The sequence below is a fragment of the Convolutriloba macropyga genome, chromosome 9 (assembly GCF_964194025.1).
Source record: "Convolutriloba macropyga chromosome 9, txConMacr16.3, whole genome shotgun sequence".
Classification (NCBI taxonomy): domain Eukaryota; kingdom Metazoa; phylum Xenacoelomorpha; order Acoela; family Convolutidae; genus Convolutriloba; species Convolutriloba macropyga.
Genome location: NC_134476.1, coordinates 60,805,621 through 60,831,245, shown reverse-complemented (window position 1 = coordinate 60,831,245; position 25,625 = coordinate 60,805,621). Strand labels below are relative to the sequence as shown.

Sequence of the window (25,625 nt, the reverse complement as noted above, 5' to 3'; positions counted from 1 at the left end):
TAAATCAATTCCATTTTAAAATTAATTGGTCTCTTTAAAACCGTTTGCACAGATAATATTAGGTTTCTCTTTAATAGATGAGTTATCTTTGGGTAAAATCATAGGACTTTAGCACGAGTAGCTATAGAAGTTTAAGGTTTATTAGGTCTTGAAAAGATTATACTTTGTTAACTCCATTCACATTTTCATGTATTAAAAACACATCTGAAAAACTTAAGAAAATAATTCATATTGTGTTGGTTGTAAAAAATATTATGGTACTACTAGCATTTATGTTTTTGTTTCAGCAAAGGTTAATAAAATGTTGAAAAGTACATGTATAAAATGTAAAAGAATAAATCAATGACACTATCTGATTCTGTTATTGAAGCAGAAGGTATAAAAGATCTCACTAAAAGTATTGGTAAAGCAGCAGTTAGTTATGGAAAAAAGTTGAATTGGTACCACAAGAGCAACTCAGATTCGAGGGAGATTATTATCATCAACTCCTGATTTAATTAAAATTGCTACATTTGGTGACGGTGATGTTGCAGAGGAGGACAGAAGGTTATACCTAGGTAGAAAGAAAAAAGATCAAGAAACAGGCTTCGCAGATCTGCGAACAGACTTTGTCCGTGGTAATCCCAGTAGTTTCACTGATTATCTTTGATCCATATTGATAATGTTATTATTTTTATTAGTTTACCTTTTATTTATTTTCATATTTGTTTATCTAATTATATTGATACGAATGCTATTGTTACTAAAAACATTATTATTCCTAAAAAATAAAATTAGTTTTAAAAAACTTAACTTGTTCTTATTCGTCTTATACTCTTCCTATATCTTAACTAAGTCATCATACTCATTATTATCTATTGCATTATCATCGATTGACTTAGTATAAATTTTATTAAAAGTTTATTAAACTTATCACTAAAGTGATTAGTTAGAATAAACATCTGTGAATACTTCGAACACTCTGTTCCTTCTTTGATATTAACTAATTCTGATAGTGATCCAGATACATTTGCTCTTGAAAATGATGTTGGTGCTGAACACCGTAGTCCCATGGCTGTTAATACATCTGCTGTTGTTGTTTGTGTTGTTGTTATTGATAAAAAAACAATTTCTGTTCACTTAGCTATGTTAACATAAGGCTTACATCTACCCAATTTCCTACAAAAAATTTCATGTTGCAGTTTCATAATAATTTCTAATATCTTATAATAATAAAGTTCTAATGTTCTAATAATAATTAAGTTATTAAATTTATTATTTGATTTTGTCATTTTTCGTTAGCAGTTGCAGCTTTGCTGACCGGCCGTTCTATTGCTATTGGTTTGCGTAAAGTATAGGTTTTCCTTCCTTAAGAGGTGGTTGTTTGAGTCATCTTCAATAGGAGCCAAATAAATTTCAATTTATTTCATTATATCTTCTTGAGTGAAGTCATAATTCATCTCTAGTCTTGATTGTTCTTTGTCATGAAGTAATTTACTTTCTAAAAGTATAGCTAATATATATACAACAGTCTTTCATATTACTTGGTGATCAGTTCTTGATCTTCTCTATCTATCAGCATATTCTTAACTTAGTTGGAAATTAGTTACGTCCTGATTAAACTTATATTTAGTGAACTTTTGTTTTAGTTGATTGTAATTACTGATAGTTTCAGCGGCAAAGTTACTAGAAAACTGAATATTTTTGGAAAAGGTAGATACAATAAATTTCACTGACTCTGATCATCTATAATGGTTATTATCATTATTATTGGATGTTATTAAGTTTCTATAGCCATACTCCAGATTAACAGCGTCTTCAATATTACCTGGAATAGCTAAGTTGCTAACAATATGTTTATTATAATATTACTATTATTATCTAAGAACAAATGATGGCACTGACAATATATCTAAGCTTTTCAGGGTTGTTTGATGAATCAACAGGTGTTATATTAGCTGTTCAGTTTCTAATATTACTGTGTTACGATCGCATTTAATAGATTTGCGCAATTACCATCATCATTTATAAATATTGGTTTATAAACATAGGTATAAAAATGTTCTATTAAACAATTTATGGAGCTCACTACCTCTATCAACCCATAATTTTTGTTGACTTCTACCATCTAGGGAAACGGATTTGAAACCATTAGTTAACGATATACCTGTTTTTTTAGTTAAAAGTATAGCCCAGGGAAATTTGGTAAATATATTCTGTAACTGTTAATATAAATTTATAGTTATTATTGTATTTACTGAAAAATGACTCAACGATTAAATCAGCTGAACATGTTTCATCTTTATAGATATCTGCAGCATCTCACCATATCCGTGATTTCCTGCTTCTGCTACAAATAATTCTAATCTTTATACTAAATCTTCGGGTTAGTGTTTGTGAAACCAACCGGTTTAACTTCTTCCTCATTACTTTCATCGGCGAAACCACTTCGCGGATAAACTGCGTCTTCACTACTAGGTGAGGCAAGACTAGTCGTTCATTTTCTAAAAACTTTTGATCTTAGTATCTGCTTTTCGTTTAATTGATATCCCTCAGAAATCTGTTTAATTTTATCACCTTTCATGTCTCAATCCTTATTAGTGATAACCATAGTAAAACCTTTTTTGAAATCATAGATGTTATCTTTTAATTTTATACCATTAGGTGTTAGAGGTACGTCTGTACCATAATAAATCATCTTGTCTCATCTCTAAATGTTTTTTTGTTTGTTTTCCCATTAAAAATAGAATATCAATCATATCATTGCCTAGAGTAAACATATCTCATTTTTAACTTGGTAAAGATGCGGTAACTCTTAAACATTAGTGTTATCTTCTAACTCTGCTATGTTTGTTTTTAATTTCATATAATATTCTCTAAACCCTGACTGATTGAAGTTGTTTCTGAATTTAATGTTAATGGATCAAATATCACTTCTATATTAGCATAACATTTTTGTTTTAATTTATGTTCCAATTTATTTCTTCTGTTTTCTTTTCCTAATTTGTTCATTTCTATTAGTGTTTCCAGTTTCCTCATAATTGAATAATGATCTATGAGTTAGTTTAGTAAAAGATTTAATGGTAAGTGATATCATTGTTGACAAAAAAATGTTAATGATTTTCATTTGTTTTATAGTGGCTGAGTAGTAAATAAGGTGCAATTTTAAGTGGCTGAAAAACGTGTTTTTTGTGATTTTCATTTTATTTTTTTTAGTGGCAGAAAAAACGTTTTTTCATTTTTATCTGTTTAGTGGCCGAACATTAGAGGTGGTAACTAAGATATAGAAGAAAATGTTCGACTTTATGGGTTTCATCCGTTTCCTTTATTGACTCCGATTTTAGATACTGATTCTATTCAGTCTAAGATGGTTTTGCTAACCAAGTGCTGAATGTTGAAATGTTGAATAAACTGTGAACTTAGGCAAAGCGAAACAAATTTTTAAGTCCTGTTAAGCCCTGATCTGTAATGAAAAAAAGTGACATTGGCGGATAAAAAATAGACCTAGAATGGAGAATGAAAGGACTGGGAAAACAATTTTCAAAATTGATTATCAAAATGGAAAAAGGAAAAGGTAAAACAAAAAAATTTTAGCTTATTTTTGTTCAAACGACGTTCCCTTCAATTTGACTACAAAACTCAAAAAAATGTGCGAAAAGATCTTCGCACTGGTACCTCCTTAAACCACTCATGAGAATTGGATTAAAAAAATTAAAGTCAGTTCATGAAAACATAACCGACTAACGTCGGGCGAATTGCTCTCAAACGACCGGCGAGCGGTTGGCTTCGTCAGTAGCTAGTCACGGGGGGGGGGGGGGGTGCACCGGGGGCTGATGGGGGGCAACAGCGCGGTGGGGGGTGGAGGCAATAGTGGGGGAGCTGTCTCAACCTCTAAGAACCGCCCTTCACACCATAAGTATAAGTCTCCAAACCAATTTGAGCTGAAACAGCTGAAAGGGTCTAAGAGCACTTATGCCCGCTGGGCGCTACCTGTTTATACCGTTTTTGAGGACGAAAAGTCAAAAGCGTCAGACAAAAAATTGGTCAAGCGAAAAATCGCATAAAAAAAGACCGACAGGACTAATATAATTGCTACAAACTTCGTTTGAGAGCAATTAAAAATAAGCTCCCGAAAACAATGAACTAAAAAACGCCTAAAGGATTCTTAAAATTAAAGATAAAGCCAACAAAAATTTAAGCAAATAAGAGTATTCAAATGCTTGCCAAACAATAGGCAAGTCGTAATAGGATGATTACAGAAAAACGCTATGATTACACAAAGACGCTATTTTGTCTATGATTACAGAAAAACGCTAAACTGTAAAAAAAAAGTAGGGGGTTAAAACTATCTCAATGTTTTGTCATATTTCTGAACCAAAAAGTATTATACCAACAAAACTGTACTCACTTGATATATAAATACTACATATGTAACAAGCGTATTTGAATTCCCGCTTAAAGCAGTAAAACAAAACAATGAGCAAAAAATGGCTAAAATTTGCTTTAAAATCAGCAGAGCAGCTGAAAAATCTCCAAATTAGCATAAATCCCATATTAATTACAAAAAAGACCATTTGTGAGCAAAAACTGAATTTTTGCCTTTGTAGCAACGTCAGTGCATTTAGAATTTATCAGACTAGTTGAAGGCCTCTATTGCATTTTAACGTCCCCTATTTTATTCAGTTTCAAACGAAGCTCAAAGTCATCCATACCAATGCCATCGAGTCCATGGATTGTGAAAAAGAAGAAAAGGCCTAAAAAAGTGACTCAGTTGCCTAAACAAACATGACATGGCTCTAACTTCCGGATCAACATGTAATCAAAACCAAAACGAAAATCGGATAGTGTTACCTTTGGTTTGTTGGTGTCACTTCTCGGACTGACTTCACACACTAATCGTGAAATCTTCTTCTCATCAACACTCGATGATGTTGATTCTATTTGATACTCCACTCTGGTTACTGATAGAACAAGGTCAGCATATTTCAGACCAACAGGCTGTTTTGTTGTCAGTCTTTTGAAATTCTTGTCAGCTGTCTCTTGGAAGTCTGAGGCATCGATAAAGATATCTCCCGTCAACGTCAATGAACGGGAACCCTACATTTGAACAACCACATCTATATTTGTTTCAAAAATAACCTGAAAGCTCCGGCGTTTGAAAACTGGATTTACAATCTTTTAAACAACAACTGTTAATTTATATTTAGATAATGATTACCACAGCGATATTCGAATTGCCTTGACTTGTGAGCCCCTTTTTATCACAAAATCAAGGACGTCTCTAGATTTAAAATCTGTTAGCATAAAATCATTCTAGCTCTCGACCTTTTGTGGATGATCTGGAAAATCAGGAATTGTGATGTGTTTGTTAGATCCCACAGCAGACGAGAAGTTATTAATTGTGACTCTGAGTGGAGAGGTGACTGCCATGACTCTTCTGGCTGATCTATTCAGATCACTCCGCACACACTGTTCCAACATCTCTGGGTCTATTGTCACCTGGGCCATTGTAACACCTGAGACAAATTGATTATGTTCACTAGCATTGAGGAATGAAAAAGCTTATCTCACATGGATTATACATTAGGCCGTTGTTACACCAGCTCCTAATAGCTTAACTATTTTGGATAATATGACGTGATGATGGTACCTAGTCTGTGCACAAAGTCATTGACAGCCGTGTGTGGGTATCCCTTCCTCCTGAGTGCGGGAAGGGTGAAAAGTCGAGGGTCATCCCAATCACTCACGTGACCAGTCTCTATCAACTAAAGCACAAGCGCAAAACATTACAGACAAACATGTGCCAACCAACTAACAAAGTGGTGGTGATGCTGCTGGTAGTTAGTGGTAGTGGGGGGGGGGGGGGTCAAACTCTTAAAACCGCCATTTAAATGAATTTATGTCTCCTAAACAGTTTCGCTGAATCATGTTGAAGCTTCGCATTGCTTGCGCAGGATCTTTTCAACAATTGCCCCCCCCCCTTTGCAAAAGGGGTGGCTATTCTTAAATAGAATTTAAGCGAGCCATTCATTAACCAATCAGAGACGAGTAATAACTTTCCACGCATGCACATACTATGTTAAATTGAATAGAATAAAATACGCCATGGTATGGCGACTAGCCGAACCGGAATACAAAGCGAAAAAAATTTCCGAGTGGCGGGTCGGTGGGCGCGCTTCGCCGCAATAACCGACCCCCGATTTCCGGATTACATCCCACATCGCATGAGAGGCATGGCCATGAAAAGCGGTCCGCAATTGCGCTTAAACTATTATTCGGCTATCTAAACTGTAGGCCAAGAATATCGTGGTAAAGTATAGCAGAGAAGGGGTGGCGATTCTCTACTAGGTACCAAAGGGGGGGGGGGCAATTGTTGAAAAGATCCCTTGCGCAGGAGGGGAAAATATAGAATAAGAATTGAGAGGGGAAAACAAAAATTGAGAGGTGTTTTGTTTTTAGTTGTTCATTTTGTCGGAAATTAGCCGCCGTTGATTCCAATAAGCATGATTGGGATTGAAAGAATAGAAGATATTGAAAAAAAAATTTTTGTACAAAACCATTTTTTAAGTCCGATTTATTTTGATGGCATTTCGTAGTTGAACATAACGTACTTCTGTTCCTTAGAGAGAGGCTAGAGGGGCTACTATCAATACCAATAAGCATAAGAGATGGTAACTAAGACTTATAGGAACGACGTTCAAATAGCGGGCATCTAAATTGGCCTTTATGGGTTTATCCCGTTTCTATTTCTGACTTCAAGTCTTTATACTGACTCTGTTCATTTTGAATTGCTTTGCTGAGCAGCTGCTGTTTAAAAGGACTTTGAGCAGAATGACAGAAGAGAGAAATTAGCCTAGAGAAGTCAAAAAGATTTTACGCAAAATGTTGAAAAAGCGGCAAAATGAGGTAAAGCGAAACATTTTGTTCGACGAAGTAAAAAAACATAGCAGTACAAGACGGCATTTACAATTTAGTTATGCAGCGAAGTTTTGAAATTAAGACGTATACGGTAATTGAACTTTGCTTATAATGTAAGCAGACAAAATATAATGCGTAATTTTAATGTTTTTGCGTTTTTCTTTCACAGAAATAGCTTTATGGCATTATTTTTTTTACAACCGGCACCGGCATTTTATTATGACTGAAATAAGGGATTTTTAAGGACCAAAAAGTACATATTTGGGGGGTGCAAATAGACTGGCTGGTTACATGACAATTTACCCAATTCCATTTTACCCAATGCCAATTTACCCTACGCCATTTTACCCAACCTGCCATTTTACCCAATGCCATTTTACCCAATGCAATTTTACCCAATGCAATTTTACCCAATGCAATTTTACCCAATACCAACTTACCCAATGCTCTTTGATCTTTTTGTTCAATTATCCGATTGCAGTCGCCATTAGCAGTAGCTATTACAAGGATGGTTTAAAATGTTTGTGGACAATATAATCCCATGTTCGGTTGTGATAGTTTCATATCAAGTCCCACAGGCCATTTATTTTCTAGTCGGCTAAATAGTAGTTCTGGTTAATTTAGCAATGGGATAAATGGGTATGGCATTGGGTATAATGGCATTGGGTAAAATGGAATTGGGTAAATTGTCCTGACACCGACTGGCTATATATGGCTTGGGGGGGGGGGGGGGGGGGGGGCAATAACAGAAAAGAGCCTAAATCAGCAAAGTGTTGCAAAAAAACAAACTGTCTTGAGCAGTAAATAACGTAAAATATCCCCACAGTCCAATAATTTAAATTTAGGTATACACAACAATCGCGTATTCTTTTGCGCAAATCAAAGCATTTATTCGCTTTCGATTTAGTGTCCAAACTTTTCGCTGCAATTTTCTTTCGACCTACTGTCATAGCCCCCTATTTGTTTCCATTCACGGATATGTAGTAATATATTTCCCTTCGAAGTATAATTTCGAACTTGAATCAATCCCGGTCTGTGTTGCTTGTCGCTTTTGAATTAATCGCACAACTTTTAACTCAACGTCAATAATAAAGAACGGTTTGTGAAATGTCACTCAACAAGGGGATGTAGCTCAGATGGTAGAGCGCTCGCTTAGCATGCGAGAGGTACGGGGATCGATGCCCCGCATCTCCAGTCTTTTTGTCTCACTCCAAAGGAGTATTATTGTACAGTTTGTTTGTGAAATGCATTTGAAATCAATATCGACAGTGTATTTTGAACAGAGAATGGAAGAAGGAAGGAATGAGTGTGAATGAATAATGGAGTGTATGTGTGAGTGAGATAGATATATTATACCTTGAGTATCTTTCTCTTGGATACAACAGAATAGTGTAGATTCAGTCTGCCATACTCCCACTGGACTGGACAGTAAACATCCACTGCATCACACAGCCAGTAGTACATTGATCTAATCACACAAGATATACATGCTGCTAGGAAATTTGGCCGACAGGGAAAAATGGGAAATTTAGCAGACGGTTTTATCATAATTGATCATAAAAGTCTCATTGGTCCATAAATCAGTAGTTCGGTTGTGATAGATTCATATCATGTGTGTTGATAAGAGAACATGGCATGTGTGTTCATGACAGGGTTGGGAGTGAAGGAAGCGGAGGGTAGAATCAGAAAAGATCCCACTTATAGTGACAGCTTTATCTTATCTGTCACTATTGAGCCAATCGCCTTTTCAAACAGCGAAAACATTGCAATTGAGTATAGTTATATAGTAACTCATGAATAAATGGTCAACAGCAGCAGCAGCAGCAATCATGATAAATATTAGGCCTAACAGGAATCGGACCAACTACACCCAGAAGAGCGCATTCTATCGTCTTAATAACATTTGTACAAAATGCCTAATGATACATTGTTACATAATGTTACTCTCAGATGTGAAAAGGATAAACAACAAATTAAAAATGCCAAATTAATTCACTTTCAATTGTTGACAATAGAAGGAAGAGGAGAGTGGCGCATGTGAATGTGTAGTACCTGTGGCTCTGGAACTCCTTAGTACAGAGAGAGTGGGTGATGTTCTCTATTGAGTCACAGAGAGGGTGGGTGAAGTCATAAGTGGGGTAGATACACCACTTGTCTGAAACACAACAACACACTCAACGCCATAATTAATTCCAAGTTTACATCTCGAGTGGAATCATTTGAAAAATTGTCACTTCTCTACAACACCTTATTTAATGCTTGTTCTAAAATTTTAATTTCAAAAAATTCGGGGGGGGGGGGGGGGTTGGGTTAGTGGGTTGCAATTTAACATAATCAGCTACCATCGGAGGAATTCCTTTCGAACAACTGGCAAGGGATTGGCTTTGGCTGTAGCTATAGCTAAAAAATAGGGAGGCCAGTCGAATGAAATACCTATTTATGTATTTCCAAAAAAGTTTTTATACGCTTATTTAATTTTGGTCGCTGGGAGGACGGTTTTTGGCTGCACGGGGCCCTTTCGACCTGAACGATGGGCAAGGTTGGGGATGGGGGTAGGAAGTGAAAGGGGGGCTGATGGGGGGTTGTGGTGGAGTGGGGGTGGAGGTTAACATCTCAAGAACCGCCCATCACAACATACGTATAAGTCTCCAAAACAGTTTCTGTGAAGCGCATACTTGGAGACTAGTGAGCTGAAATAAAGAACTTATTGTGCTCTTAGGTCTACTGGGCGCTGCCTATTTATCCTGTTTTTGAGGACGAAAAGTCAAATAGTTCAGACGAAAAAACATTCAAGCAAAAAATTGCAATAAAAAAGAACGACAGGACTAAAATAATTGCTTAACTTTTTTTGAAAACAATTGAAGATTGTCAAGCCATTCAGCCCAAGACCTACTGTCCATTAGTTTAGTGGGTGCAAATAAAACATAAGGAGAAGGTAGGGTTCGAACCCCTCTCTTCTGAGTCCGAATCCTTCTCCTCGACAGAGGCATTAACCACTCGGCTATCAGGTCCTTGTCAGCTTACATATAACGATCGCCTTTATTTAAACAACAAACATTATTTCGCATTGAGAGCAATTGAAAACATACCCGGCAGATTGCCGGAAAATAGCCGCCGGCAGATTGGAAAAAAAGATTTTTGTACAAGAACATTTTTTAAGTCCGATTTAATTAGATGGCATTTCGTAGTTGAACATACTTCTGTTTCTTAGAGAGAGGCTACAGGGGCTACTATCATTACCAATAAGCATTAGAGATTGTAACTAATACTTATAGGAACGACGTTCAAATAACGGGCATCTAAAATTGCGCTCCATGGGTTTATCCCGTTTCTATTTTTTCCCACTTCAATTTTTTATATTGACTGTTCATTTTGAATTGCTCTGCTGAGCAACTGTTGTTCAAAATCACTTTTAGCCGAATGAGAGAAGAGAAAAATTAAACTAGAGAAAAACTAAACTAGAGAAGATTTCAAGAAAAGTGCTGAAAAAGCGGCAAAATGAGGTAAAGCGAAACATTTTTTTGTTCGACAAAGTAAAAATAAGGGAGCGTTAAAATAGCCGGCTGAGAGGATGAGGGCGGCTATTAGTCACAAAAAAATCACGAAGTCTAAAATTAACCTAGAATAAAAGCGCAAAAACGGTTAAGCGAAAAATCTGCATAAAAAAAACACCCAGGTTGACAATAATTGCTTCTCATTCGAGAGTAACTAAAGATCAATTAGTTCAAGAACTAGACGAGAACACTGAAAGAGGCATGAAAAGATTAATGAGATTACTCCTTATAGGTTTGCGACAGGAACAAAAGTTTAAAAGGTCCCCACCAGACAACAGAACAAATAACAACAGGATCCCGGCAACAAAGATACGCTTAACTTACAGCTTTGCAAATATAAAAAGGGAGAAAAACCACCAAATAGAGTTATATCAAGGAGTCATAAATAAATGCGGTCACGCACATAAAAATAGCAAAGGAGCATTGAAATAGCGGCATGAAAAGCTTAAGAAGGTTGTTTTGTGAAGTTTAAGGCGTATAAATGCAAAAGAGCGTCAGACGAGGGAGGAAACAAAATGAACAACCAAAAACACAGCAATATAGCTACGCTTAGCTTACATCTTCCAAAAAGCAACCAAAACCACAAACAAAACTGAAAAAAAAACAACAAAAACTCCAACTGTAAAAACAAACTACACCCGGCAGATCGCCGAAAATAACCGCCGATGATTTCCATAACCCCGATTGGGATTGAAAGAAGAGAAAAACTAATGAAAAAAATGATTTTTGAACAGAAACAACTTAAAAGTGCGAACAATTTTGATGTCATTTTGGAGCTGAACGTACTCTTGTTTCGCAGTGCGACGACACATAGGCTAGTATCAATACCAATAAGCATTAGAGATGGTAGCTAAGAACACGAGTTCGAGTAACGGGCATCTAAAATTGAGCTTTACGGGTTTATCCCGTTTCTATTTTTGATATCGTTTTTTGATAATGACTCTTCATTTAGAATTGCTTTGCTGAGCAACGGATGTTCAAAATCACTTTTAGCCGAATGAGAGAAGAGAAAAACTAGCCTAGAGAAGTCAAAAAGATTTCACGAAAAGTGTTGAAAAAGCGGCAAAATGAGGTAAAGCGAAACATTTTTTTGTTCGACAAAGTAAAAATAAGGGAGCGTTAAAATAGCCGGCTGAGAGGATGAGGGCGACTAATAATCAATAAAAAATCACGAAGTCTAATATTAACCTAGAATAAAAGCGCAAAAACGGTCAAGCGAAAAATCTGCATAAAAAAGACACCCAGGTTGACAATAATTGCTTCTCATTTGAGAGTAATTAAAGATCAATTAGTTCAAGATCTAGTCGAGAACACTGAAAGAGGCAAGAAAAGATTAATGAGATTACTCCTTATAGGTTTGCGACAGGAACAAAAGTTTAAAAGGTCCCCACCAGACAACTGAACAAATAACAACAGGATCCCGGCAACAAAGATACGCTTAACTTACAGCTTTGCAACTATAAAAAGGGAGAAAAACCACCAAATAGAGTTATATCAAGGAGTCACAAATAAATGCGGTCACGCACATATAAATAGCAAAAGAGCATTGAAATAGCGGCATGAAAAGCTCAAGAAAGTTGTTTTGTGAAGTTTACGGCGTATAAATGCAAAAGAGCGTCAGACGAGGGAGGAAACAAAATCAACAACCAAAAACACAGCAATATAGCTACGCTTAGCTTACAACTTCCAAAAAGCAACCAAAACCACAAACAAAACTGAAAAAAAAACAACAAAAACTCCAACTGTAAAAACAAACTATACCCGGCAGGTCGCCGAAAATAACCGCCGATGATTTCCATAACCCCGATTGAGATTGCAAGAAGAGAAAAACTAATGAAAAAAAATGATTTTTGAACACAAACAGTTAAAAGTGCGAACTATTTTGATGTCGTTTTGGAGCTGAACGTACTCTTGTTTCGCAGTGACACGACACATAGGCTAGTATCAATACCAATAAGCATTAGAGATGGTAGCTAAGAACACGAGTTCGAGTAACGGGCATCTAAAATTGAGCTTAAATGGTTCATCCCGTTTCTGTTTCTGATTTCGTTTTTTGATACTGACTCTGTTCATTTTGAATTGCTTTTCTGAGCAAGTGATTTCTAAAAACACTTTTAGCAAAATGCGAGAACAGTGAAACTAGCCTGAAGAAGTGAAAAAGATTTCACACAATTGTTGAACAAGCTGTGGTAAAGCAAAAAGGTGAAGTGAAATGTAATACGACGAACTAAAAAAACAATCGAAAGAATTCCGAAAGCGACTCTAAACGTCAAGGCTCCAAAAAAATTGATACAACAACTTTTTGTATTTAACCATCAGCTCTTTACCTCACCTGATTTGATTTTAAAAAAGCTAAACTTTACACCACAGTTACCACGACAAAGAAACGCAGCAAAATTCCATTATAATAAAACATTTGGTAACGTTAAAAAAAGCCCAATATTCTCAGGGCGGTCAAAAAAGTGATAGCCTCAAGAAATGACAGCGCTATTAATTGGCATGAAATAACCTCAAGATGCTGGTTGTAAAAAGACAGATCTCCACAACCAACTATAATACCCGAAAACACATTGAGAAACCATAAGGCAGCTAAACATCTAAATTAAACTAAACTAAACCAAAGAAACTAAAATAAAATTTTCAAAAAGATTACTAAAAATAAAGACTCAAAACACCATAACAGTTAAATTTCAAATCACTGCATTAGGAAAAAAGATAAACTTCTTCGTTGTTGGAGATATGACAGACAAAACGAATTCAGACTATTTGAAAATTAAATTAATCGTAAAAAACAAAAGCAAAAGAAAAATATTCAAAGCCAAAAAAAAACATTTAAAAACAATATCGAGTTCTCCCGAAAAATTGCAGACAGTAGCAATCAGTCAAAAATTTTCAGCAAAATGTCAGTACTGCAGTCTGTTAAATGAAACCAAACAAATGACAAAAATCTCGCAAAAAGCTAAAATCATTAAAATTTTAACAACTAAAAAAAGGAAAACGCAAAAATATAGGTGCTAGAGGAATGCAAGAATGAAGGACACAAACAGAGAAACAAAAGGACTTGATTCTTGACATTAAAAATCAAGTTACAAAAACAAATACAATTCAAAACTTAGCATGCTAGACTGAGAATAAACCAAGAGCCATCCTCCCATACAGATAAAAAAAAGTAAAAACTTAATTCAAAGATTGAAAACCTTGAAAGATTTTGCAACAAAAGGTCAAACAGTTTTCAAAACCTCATTTAATAAAAAAATGACTATTTCGAAGACTTAACACCAAAAAAAATGAACTTTTAATAAAAACGCAATTAAAATCCCCGATGTCGGCAAAAAAAAAACTTTATATTAAATCAAACCAAGAACATATCAGACTAACGTCGGGGGAATTGTTCTCAAGCGACCGGCGAGCGATTGATTTCCTCAGTAGCTAGCCACGGTTTAGTGAGGCTCGCTTTAGCTTGATTCGACTCTGCAACTTTTCTAGCCTTGTTAGTAAATAAATCAAATAAAAAGCTGATATTTTAAAGATTTGCAAAATATTGCAATAATCAAAACGAAAAGCTTCCAGATTTCGCTGTAAAAATGTTCAAAGTTAAATTTTATCTCTGGAGTTATGTTTAGTAACACATCATTAGCAACACTTGAAGAGCCAGTAAGGATCGTTAAACTCAGATAAGGACAATAGTATTCAAAAAATTTGAAAACAATTGCAAATTTTAACAAAATCAAGCAAAACTCAGGATATTAAAATCTTGAAAACCATTTCATTGTCTAAAGAGACTATCCAGTATCCTATTTCAAGCTTTATATAGTTTCACTAGCTCATAAAGATCCATAAACTTGGAATATCATAACAATTTTCCGAAAATTCGAAAAGAAATTAAATTTTATCAAAAAATTGCTAAAACTGGAGTCATTAGAAAATTGATAACCATTCCATTAACTCTAGAAACTACGCGACAGCTTGTCATCTAACCTTGGAGGTCCCTGGGACCTTGGTGCCGGAAAAAATGATAAAAAAAAATTCAAAAAGATTTGAAAAAAAAATTAAAAAAATTGCAATTATTTTCAAAAAATTGCTGATATTAAAATCTTGAAAATCATTCCATTACATCTAGAAGCTATGCAGTAACCTATAATCTATGGGGGTGCACCGGGGGTTGATGGGTAGGGAGGGGGTGGGCAACAGTGGGGGGGGCAACAGCGCGTCGGGGGGCAATAGTGGGGCGGGGGTCAACAGTGGGGGTGTTCCTCTAGGAACCACCATTCACACCAGAACTAAAAGTCTCCAAAACAGTTTGCGCCGAAACAGAGCTGAAAGGCTCTAAGAGCACTTAACGCCCGATGGGCGCTATCTGTTTATCCTGTTTTTGAGGACGGAAAGTCAAAACCGTAAGACGAAAAGTCGGTCAAGCGAAAAATTGCATAAAAAAGACCGACAGGACTAATTTAATTGCTACAAACTTCGGTTGAGAGCAATTAATGGTAAAATACACGAAAAGTGAAAAAAACTAGCAAAATTCTTTTAGTATGTGCAAAATTTTATAAAACAAAGTTACCTTGCGGTAGAAAGAGGCATTCAGTATAAAGACTCAAAATAAAGAAGCGGTTGAGAACCGGTTGCTGAATTTTGAAAAAAAGACGGTCTGTCTCTCCACGGAGACATCGAAACCTCCTTTGCTGAATTTTGAAAAAAAAAGACGGCTGAAAGATCCAAACATACCCGGCAGATTGCCGGAAAATAGCCGCCGTTGATTCCAATAAGCATGATTGGGATTGAAATAACAGAAGATATTGAAAAAAAAAAAGATTTTTGTACAAAAACATTTTTTTAAGTCCAATTTATTTTGATGGCATTTCGAAGTTGAACATACTTCTGTTTCTTAGAGAGAGGCTACAGGGGCTACTATCAATAACAATTAGCATTAGAGAGAGGTAACTAATACTTATAGGACCGACGTTCAAATAGCGGGCATCTAAAATTGGGCTTTATGGGTTTATCCCGTTTCTATTTCTGACTTCAATTCTTTATAATGACTCCGTTCACTTTGAATTGCTTTGCAGAGCAACTGATGTTTAAAATCACTTTTAGCAGAATGAGAGAAGAGAGAAACTAGCCTACAGAAGTCAAAAAGATTTCACGCAAAATGTTGAAAAGGCGGCAAAATGAGGTAAAGCGAAACATTTTTTGATTCGACGAAGTAAAAAACATAGCAGGACAAGTCCTGACGTACAATTCAAAGAATTTTCATTGACTAAACAGAAAAACTAGACCTAGAATGGACTATGAGTGAATTGAGAAAACGATTTTAAAAAAATTAGATCAAAAAAATAAGAAAAAAAAAAAACAAAAAATCAATGTCAAAATGCCGCATGTGAAAAAAAACCACTAGCGAGAAATGAAAATTTAATTCAAACAAAAAAACTAGGCCTAGAATGAGCTGTGAATGGATTGGGAAAACCATTTAGAAAAAAATCCGATCCAAAAAATCGAAAAAACAGTAAAAATCAGTGTGAAATTGCCGCATGTGAACAAAAAACCACTACAGAGAAACCGAATTTTTGTTCAAACACCGTTTTCTCACTCTACTTTAAAATTTGAGCGAAAAAAATTCACGCCGCAAAACCACTCTCTTTTTCGCTCCATTTCCTGTTTCGGCGTGACCAAAATCACTACTCCAATTTGACTTCAAAATTCATGAAAATGTGTGAACAGATCTTAAAAAAAAAGACAGCGCCCCAATACAATTCGAATTCTTTGAATTGTAAAAAAAGGAGCGCTATAATAGCCGGCTGAGAAGATGAGGGCAGCTATTAAAAATAAAAAAGTTTATGGAAAAAAGCCAAAAATTAACAAAGAAATCAAGAAATATGTGCTCATTTTGAACTTGAAACGCATTATTAGTCGCTGCAAAACACCGTGGTATCAATTGCCGAGGGATATATTTCAATATGACGTCGAATAAAAATTATTTCCACAAAATCCAAATTACAAGCTAAAAAACTGGGCCATTTAAGAAAAACTGGCTGAAAACCGTTATCCATATGTGCTATTCTGTCAAAAAAAAAACTTTTCAAAGTCGAAGTCATTCACTGAACGCAGCGCATGATCAAAAACTTCTCTGGCTCAGAAAAAAATAAATCAGACGGCAATTTTACTCTTTCGCTTTTAGGTCAACACGCCGTCTGAACGAATAGTACTTCCGGTAAAAAAAGACCTTAAGAAAACCAATACTCCTCTTCGAGTCGCAAAAAAATAGGAGCGCTAAAATAACCGGCTGAGAAGCTTAGACGGCTATTAAACACATTTGTTCACCGGATTGGCCAAAATAATTATTTTCACGAGCGGATTTTATTCTTTACTGACTTTGTCGAATAAAAAAGACCACAACAATTTCCGATCGCTTCGAGGCTATTAAATATGTGTACCTTTTGATCGGTGGTGTTCACAGAACTTGATCCTGTACAGCACTGGGTCCACTTTTCCATCCTCCATCACATACTTAGCCCTGAGAGTGGCCTCTCCCTCATCGAACAGTCCTGCCTTCATGTCCTGGAACAGCTGAAGGGACTCTACTATAGGTCTGTCTCTCCACGGAGACATTGACACCTCTTTTGCTGAAACAGTTCAACAACATTATACACTAGAGTAGTATGGAGGGGGAGGGGTGAGTGAGTATCCATATACGTGGAGATAGCTATACGCTTTGTCTATGAATACTTTTCAGCACTCCAGATCTTTAGTTGCTCATTATAACTCAATAATAGTCATCAAACAAAAATTTAAGAAACTATTCAAGCCAAATGAATCGCATGAACTCTTTGTAAAGCAAGACGCTAGAATTTGAAGTTTAGTTGCGCATAAAAAGATGAGATACGGTCTGGATGAAATGGAAGTGCTCCTTAATATTAAATCTTAGCAACCATTCCAAGATTGTACAAAGACAACTACATTGGAGCTTCAATTTGTCAATTCGCACACATTTTGCCTTGACACTTCCTACGATGATATAACATTAGTCTGCTTTCTTCGTTGAAGCCTCGAAACTTGAAGCACTTTGTCTCAGCACTATTCAATTGAACCCCAAATTTCCTGATAAGACGAGAGGTCTAATCTATAACATATAATCTATAATCTCAGTAATATGGTCGGAACAGCTTTTAATCAAATGTAAGATGATGAACAATATTGCAGCAAATACGTCTATATATTCATGTTGTTATCAAAACAACACCATCAAATTAGAATCACTTTCAAAAATGAAGTGAGTATTTTATGATACCAACTTCAGAAGTGAAGTGAGAAAGTTGGCTTAACATACTTCACTATCAGCACTGATAGCAAAACACTCAGTGCGTACTACTAATTCTACTACCTTTCTGAGCTGAAAACAGAAATTTAAAACACTTCAAATAAGGAAGAGCTAAATAGAGTCGAAGTACTAAACAAAAGAAAAACGACAAACAAATTCCATTAAATAAGTGCTTGATATAACTCCTTGATTTAATACATAGTTAATTTACTAAAAAGTTAACTTTAGTTAAAAATTCAACTATTCACCATTCAACATTCAAAGTGAAAGTAATATTAAGTTAAAACTGTCTAAGCTTATGACAGAATGTACTAGAATCAACTACTTAGAATTTAATCAACAAGGAGGCTCGGTAATGTGCGTTTGAACATAAAGTTCCGATCCCGCTCATCTACATTTTTCACTCAATTTTCTACCAAAAGAAGAAGAGATAAAAAATAATATATCAACATATCGTTTACCAAAATACTAAATGTATACAACAATCTACGACAAAAAAAATCAAATAATTACAGATATTAATTACGACCAAAACTCGTCCATTTTTGAACACCATTAATAACCAAATGGCATCAGATAAAACTTATACTATAGAAAATTAACTTGCACTTCATTAGAAAAAAACATGGGACATTTCCTCAATGCGACTTGGTAACACGTCGACAAAAAATGAGCATAAAGGCAAAGTTTAATAAAACGATGTTTATTTTAAAAAATCAATGTCAAACTGATCAGAAACATTATGCATAAAATAAAAATATTGAGAGATTCTTTTATAACTTCACAGAGAGCGATTGAGACCTTTCATTATCCAGGATATGCCGACTACAAAAAAAACAAATACAGTCAAAAGAAAAAATTGCACAAAAACAATTTGCACGATAACGTTGTCCCAGCCAATTAAACATTGGGGCTATTCACCAAAAACATTAAAAATGTTTGATTGCGTTTGTTTTTCAAATGAACAGAGGACCACCCATTTGTGATACTGTGAAAACAAATTAAAAACCAAAAATGGGCGAATATGCATAAATGACGAATATTTTATGGAAACTGGTTGTACCAAGAACAAAAAACGTTTGAGGAAAATAAACCTGTTATAAACAACGAAATGGCGTTCAATAAATACGGGATGCGGCTTGTCTACAGTAATGCCAAGCTACAAGATAACAGAAATACGACTGACAAATCTCAGAAATCCATCGTATAAATCCAATCTCAGAAACATTTTCAAAATTCAAAGCCAAAATAAGCTTTCAACATCTCAAAGCCAAAATAAGCTTTCAAAATTCAAAGCCAAAATAAGCTTTCAAAGACTATCCGATAATATTAAAAACAAGCTGAACTAAGAAATTCCACAAACAACTTTACGAAACCACAGAGATGAAGTCATCAAATTGATAAAACATTAACCGCGAGAAAATTTAATGTTCATTTGCGTCTCCTTTGAACATCATATTTTCTTTTTGTAAAAACGGCCATCTCAAAATGACAGCAAAGAGAATCACAAAAATTGAAAAAAATCTAAATTTCACAAAATTCTTCTGAAACAACTTGTCTAAGCCCTGAAGACATCAGTCAAAACGTTTGACCACAAAAACTTTGTTTAATTCAACAAACATTGAAGAAATCCCTCAATAATGAGGCCAGATTACGAAAATGATACAACAATGTAAAAAACGAAAAAAAAACGCCAACCTGAACCAAAAATGATACGTTGAAGAATACTTTTAATTTTTAAAAATTAATTTGAAAGTCTAAAAACCATTAGCTATATGCCAGTATGAGCTCTTAAGTTCATTTATGTATCTATATTACCCAATATTTGCCATACGATAACAAAAAGTAATAACAAAAAAAGGGCAAAAATAAAAAACTGCCAAAATCTGCAAGAGAACGGTGTCGCAACCCTCAACACCATACGTTATGAAAACAATAAATAAGTTCAGCTACAAATTTTTTAAAGCTTCTTTCAGTTCGATTGTTAGGTAATGTGACAATTTACCAAAGAATCAAAAACAACAACAAATATGCGCAATTAAGCACAAAAATGACAAAGTTTTGTATGAAAACTCGTAGTACCAAAACCAAGAAACCGTCCTTTTCAAACAATCCGCCACAAAATTATTTTTGTATTTCATAAGAAAGAAAATTTGACTTGTGTTTACTGAGAATAAGCCAAAAATGGACAGAAGTAATATTAAAAAAAGACAAGTTCAAAAAAAAATGCTGTAACTTCCTTAAAACAAACACATTCAATGGCATAAGATACCTTAGCTAACAACCACTTTTCAGGTTCACTTCCAACTCTGTATTTTGAATGGAAAGACTTAGCGATCAGAACTCAAAAAGAAAAACAATTGAAGGCAAAACAAGAATTCAGTTAAAGTTTACAAAAACTTCTTCAAAGCCATAAAAACCATTAGTTTCTCCGAACAAAAACCATATCTAAATTAGGCCCCATTTTTACGTAAAAGGGAGCTGTCACTAATGGAGCCGGGAATAAAAAATTTTGTCAGTAATTAACATCAAACTATTTGGAAAAGGCAGCACCAAAAAAAAATTTCTGATGGTAATCCATGATAATATCAAACCTATCGCTGATTTTGCCGCCCGCCGAAAAAACCGCCTAATTGTTTGCGAATTAGAACAATTGTTGAGTAAAATACTTCATATATTAAAAAAACAATGATGCCTTTTGTATAATTATCGAGTTAAATTTGCAAAAAAACGGCAAAATTTTAATTCCAGAAGACTTTTATAGGGCACCGATTTTCAACTAGCTCTCTTTTGGAGTTTAATGAGATTGTGTCGGCGATTTTTAGGTCTCTATTTTTGGCAAACTTCAACAAAGTGGACCAAAAAAGCATATTTTGGGCAATTTTTGATGAAAGTCTGAATTTTGAAAATTTTATCAAAATTTTTATCCAAAGAAACTCCAATCAAACAATTCAGCAACACTCTTCTATCTCTAAAGGTAACAATGATATTGGTTATGATATTGTGCCTCTTCAGCAGCTTCAGTGAACTGCACACCAAAGAGGCTAGAGAGCTCTATAATAGCAGTCCGGCAACTTAATGCCCTCCGGCCACTAACTAGTTATCTCGTTTTTGAGGACAAAAGTCAAATCTGCTATTAGTCAAAATCTGCCAAAAAGTCAAATCCACAAGGCAGACACTCAAATTAAAAATAGCCGGTAGAATTAGAATACAAAGATTAATTTGTTTTGTTTAGTTTTTATCTGAAGCCATTTTGCTTTGTTATTGTGTTTTCTTTTAAATGTAGACATCGACTTTTGGGTTTAATTAATGTTTGATGTTATTTGAACTCTAAGTTTGTCTCGTCTCGTATTTTCGTTCATGTCAGGTCTCATCGGTCATCTAATGCGGCATTAATTTATTGATTTAGTGGTTTGCTGAACAATGTGAAATTTTGAAAGTTTTCTATCTCTTCCTCATTGGGTAGACAATTAAGTGAAAAACGTGGATGAGCGGGGTCGGAACTTTTTGTGCAAACGCACATTACCGAGCCTCCTTTTCCTTCTTTGATATCAAGCTTCAAACCCTCGTTTCGTTCAAGCAATGTAGCTTACTAATTATCTAGTTTGGGTGACTTCCACTAAATTTCAATTCGATCACATTCTCAAGTTAAATTTATTAGGCGCAGAAGTCATTTTCAAGGCAAATGACTAACTACCATTAATACGAAAAAATTAACCGGCGAGTCGAATCGACTCAACCTTGAGCTGGTTAATCGCGATGATTGGTGCTTGCTAGTGGGTCGAGTTGTATCTTCTAAACAGTTTGAGACTTGTAGGCGCAAGTTTGACCGGATCGAAAGGACAAGATTGAAGCCAATACTGAACTTAGATTGGTTACAAAATTTACATCAAACTATTTATAGCATGTCTTATTAATGTTGTTCACTGCAGTTCAGTTTATTCAAAAATAAACTTTGAACATAGCCGGCAAATTGCCGGAAAATAACCGCCGTTGACGCGCTTGATGCACATCGGGATTGAAACAGAATAAAAAGGACAAAGAATATGACCGAATTTTTTCTGTTCTTTTTTAGTGTCAAAAAGTGATCTAATTTGGCAGTTTCAGTTAGATTCTAAAACTATACTTAATTCAGCCTCAAAACAAAGCTGCTAATAATATTAGTGAAGCTATAAAGAATACTAGTGTAAGCTATAAATCACTCTAATGAACTTTGGTAACCTAATGCTCTATATGACTTACTGACCGGATTTTATTGGTTTATCCCTTTTCTTTTGATTTCGCTCTTTTGACATTGAACGTATTCACTACATTGCGTAATTCAATGCGTGAAAGAAATTAAAATTCAATCAGTTGAAAAAGTGAGTAAGTCAGAAGTCAAGCGTGAAAATTGTGACTTACGTAAAACGAAAAACTTGATCAAATGGTAAGGCGAATTAAGAAAAAACATAGCCAGAACTTCGGAAACTACTCAAAGATGTATTTGCCAAAAAGCACCCTTTGAAATAACTAGTTTCTGATGGCGGTAAGCATCGAAGAAGAGAAAAGACTAATTGCAAAAAAAAGAGCAACTCAATTGAAAACATGTCCAACACATTGCCGGAAAAGAGCCACCGTTGATTGCCATATACAAAATTGCGACTGAAAGAGAAAAAAACTAATGTAAGAAACGATTTTTTGCACAAAAACAATCTTAAACTACGAACTATTTTGATGTCATTTTTGAGCTGAACTTACTCCTGTTTCGCAGTGAGATGATGCAGGGGCTACTATCAACACCAATAAGCATTAGAGATGGTAATTAAAAACAAAGTTCGAATAACGAGCATCTAAAATTGGGCTTTATGGGTTTATCCCGTTTCTATTTCTCATTTAGTTTTTTGATACTAACTCTGTTCATTTTGAATTGCTTTGCTGAGCAACTGCTGCCTAAAAACACCTTTAGCAGAATGAGAGAAAAGTGAAACTAGCCTAGAGAAGTCAAAAGGATTTCACGCAAAATGTTGAATAAGCTGTGAACTAAGGTAACGCAAAATATTTTTTATTCGACGCAGTTAAAAAAGTAGGAGCGCTATAGTAGCCAGCTGAGAATCCGAGGGCGGCTATCATTAAAAAAAACGTTAACTAAAAGGTAATTTGAACAAAAAAAAACAAACAAAAATCAACTATATTTCAATTTGTACAAGAACAAATACAAAGATAGAGCAATCTTCCAAGTAATCGAGACAACTTCATTGGTCACACAAAATCGGACAAGCCAAATTAAGTAGAAAAACATCTCTTGTTTTGAAAGGAATCAAGACAAAATTTTTGCAATTTTTTGTCAAAATTCAACGGAAAAAATTGCTTGATACCAAAGAACCTGTAAATAATTTTTATTAAAAACTGCCCACGAGCATTAAGCTTATATTAAATTACAAGTAAAAGCAATAAAGTAAAATAGTGGGTCAAAAATTGCTAAAATAGCCTTAAAACAGAATTGGTTGAAAAATTTTCAAACTAGCGTACGACTTCCTTTAATTACCTAAAACCTTTAAAACTATCAGAGCAACCTGAAAATTATAACTTTAGTCTGAAATAACCTTTTAGACAAGATAGAAAATTCAAAATACAAACGTGAACAAAAAAATTGCTCCCTTTGCGAAAACTTTTCCGCACCTACGTTTTTCGCTCTGCTTCAAAAGAAGGCATGAACGAAAAAATCACTTTTTTCTCCGCTCTTCGAATTTGTTCACCGAAACAACTTTTTCAAACAAACTTTTTTCACTCCCTGAACTTCCGGTTTTCTTGCTCGCTCACTTAAAAAAACAGAAAACCATAAAGCCTCTTCGAGTCGTAAAAAGGCGAGCGCCTAAATAAAAGCCGTTGAGAGGCTGATGGCGGCTATTAATAAACAATTCTCTTGTAGAAACATTTTTTATTACCGGAGTCGCGCACGAAATTGATCATAGATAGAAATTATAGAACATAGCTGGCAAATTGCTAGAAAATAGCCGCAACAGCTTCATAGATCTGTAGTCTCAAAAAGATGGTAAAAAGACAGACCAAAAAAGAAACATTCTTTTCATTAAGCGCTGAGATGTTAAATTTTGATTAAAAATTTACATAATTTGTTGCTGTTTCTATTTGCTGCTCTTAAATAACCGTCAATTAGAGTGACAAGCACTCATTTGACCTTATCTCTTTGAATTAAAGCAAAGAAAAGTCAATTTTAGTGTGAGGAAGTCATTTTTAAGAGTGAGGTGAGTCAAGTGTGACCAAAAATTTTATCACGCAAATGAACAAAAAAACTCGCTCCACGAAGAGTGAAAATGACGTCACGCAAGCAAATCAGTTGAAAATGCATGAAGGAATGAACAAAAAGCAGATTTGAAGTAGTTGTGACGTCATATGCTCGTAACAAAAATCATGACGACGAAATAAAAAAACATAGCAGTACAAGTCCTGACGTACAATTCAAAGAATTTTCATTGACTAAACAGAAAACTAGACCTAGAACGGACTATGAATGGATTGGAAAAACCATCTAAAAAAATCCGATCCAAAAAATTGGAAAAACAGAAAAAATCAAAGTGAAATTGCCGCGTGTGATCAAAAAACCACTACCGATAAAGCGAATTTTTGTTCAAGCACCGTATTCTCACTCTACTTTAAAATTAGAGCGAAAAAATTTCACGCCGCAAAACCACTCGCCTTTTCGCTCCATTTCCTGTTTCGGCGTGACCAAAATCACTACTCCAATTTGACTTCAAAAATCATGAAAATGTGTGAACAGATCTTAAAAAAGACAGCGCCCCAATACAATTCAAAATCTTTGAATTGTAAAAAACCAAGAGAAGGCCAATAATAGCCCCAGCTATCGCTGTGCGGCTATTAATAACCGAACAACGTCGGGCGAATTGCTCACAAAACCTTTAACATACCCGGCAGATTGCCGGAAAATAGCCGCCGTTGATTCCAATAAGCATGATTGGGATTGAAATAACAGAAGATATTGAAAAAAAAAAGATTTTTGTGCAAAAACATTTTTTTAAGTCCGATTTATTTTGATGGCATTTCGTGGTTGAACATACTTCTGTTTTAGAGAGAGGCCACAGGGGCTACTATCAATACCAATAAGCATTAGAGATGGTAACTAAGACTTATAGGAACGACGTTCAATTAGCGGGCATCTAAAATTGGGCTTTATGGGTTTATCCCGTTTCTACTTCTGACTTGAATTTTTTATACTGACTCTGTTCATTTTGAATTGCTTTGCTGAGCAACTGATGTTCAAAATCACTTTTAGTAGAATGAGAAAAGAGAGAAACTAGCCTAGAGAAGTCAAAAAGATTTCACGCAAAATGTTGAAAAGGCGGCAAAATGAGGTAAAGCGAAACATTTTTTTATTCGACGAAGTAAAAAAAACATAGCCGGAAGAATTCCGGAAACGACTCGAAGGAAAAAACGAACGCCCCTAACAAACATAAAACTTACTCTACTGATTGACCACAATAACTAAATAATGCTTATCCTACTGAATAACACTTGTCACTTTAAAAAAACAAAAAAGAAAAAGAACAATGAAAAAATAACTGACCAGAAAAGACGATAAAGCACGTGATAAAAATTTTACATTGAGTTGCAAGTTTAAAAACAACTTTTGGCAAAAACCCGTGAAATAGGTTAAGTTTAATTTTGTTGAAACACTGCTATTTGAGACAAAAACCAAACACAAATTTCAAGTAGAATAAACATAGGTAAAAGAAAGGAAATGAAAAACAAAACCAAAAAAATTTTCTGTAAAAAAACAAAAAAAAATTGGCCACAAATAATGAATCAAATACCAATATACTGACATCAAATCATTATTTCAGAAA

The 25,625-nt window shown here is 34.9% G+C and overlaps 1 protein-coding gene and 1 non-coding gene across 2 annotated transcripts in view; one reads left to right on the top strand and one right to left on the bottom strand.

Annotated features, from left to right (window-relative positions):
• LOC142345912 (glutamine--tRNA ligase-like) overlaps window positions 1-25,625 on the bottom strand; it is a 94,390-nt gene that overhangs the window by 30,393 nt on the left and 38,372 nt on the right. Inside the window, exons 9-14 of the mRNA XM_075398362.1 lie at window positions 16,883-17,071; window positions 8,950-9,052; window positions 8,254-8,365; window positions 5,630-5,744; window positions 5,305-5,495; window positions 4,831-5,076 (exon numbers count right to left, since the gene is read on the bottom strand). Coding sequence (XP_075254477.1) covers window positions 4,831-5,076; window positions 5,305-5,495; window positions 5,630-5,744; window positions 8,254-8,365; window positions 8,950-9,052; window positions 16,883-17,071 — 956 coding nt within the window. The remainder of the gene's footprint in view (window positions 1-4,830; window positions 5,077-5,304; window positions 5,496-5,629; window positions 5,745-8,253; window positions 8,366-8,949; window positions 9,053-16,882; window positions 17,072-25,625) is intronic.
• Trnaa-agc (transfer RNA alanine (anticodon AGC)) lies at window positions 8,019-8,091 on the top strand. Its single transcript has one exon. It is a non-coding gene; the product is annotated as a tRNA-Ala (tRNA).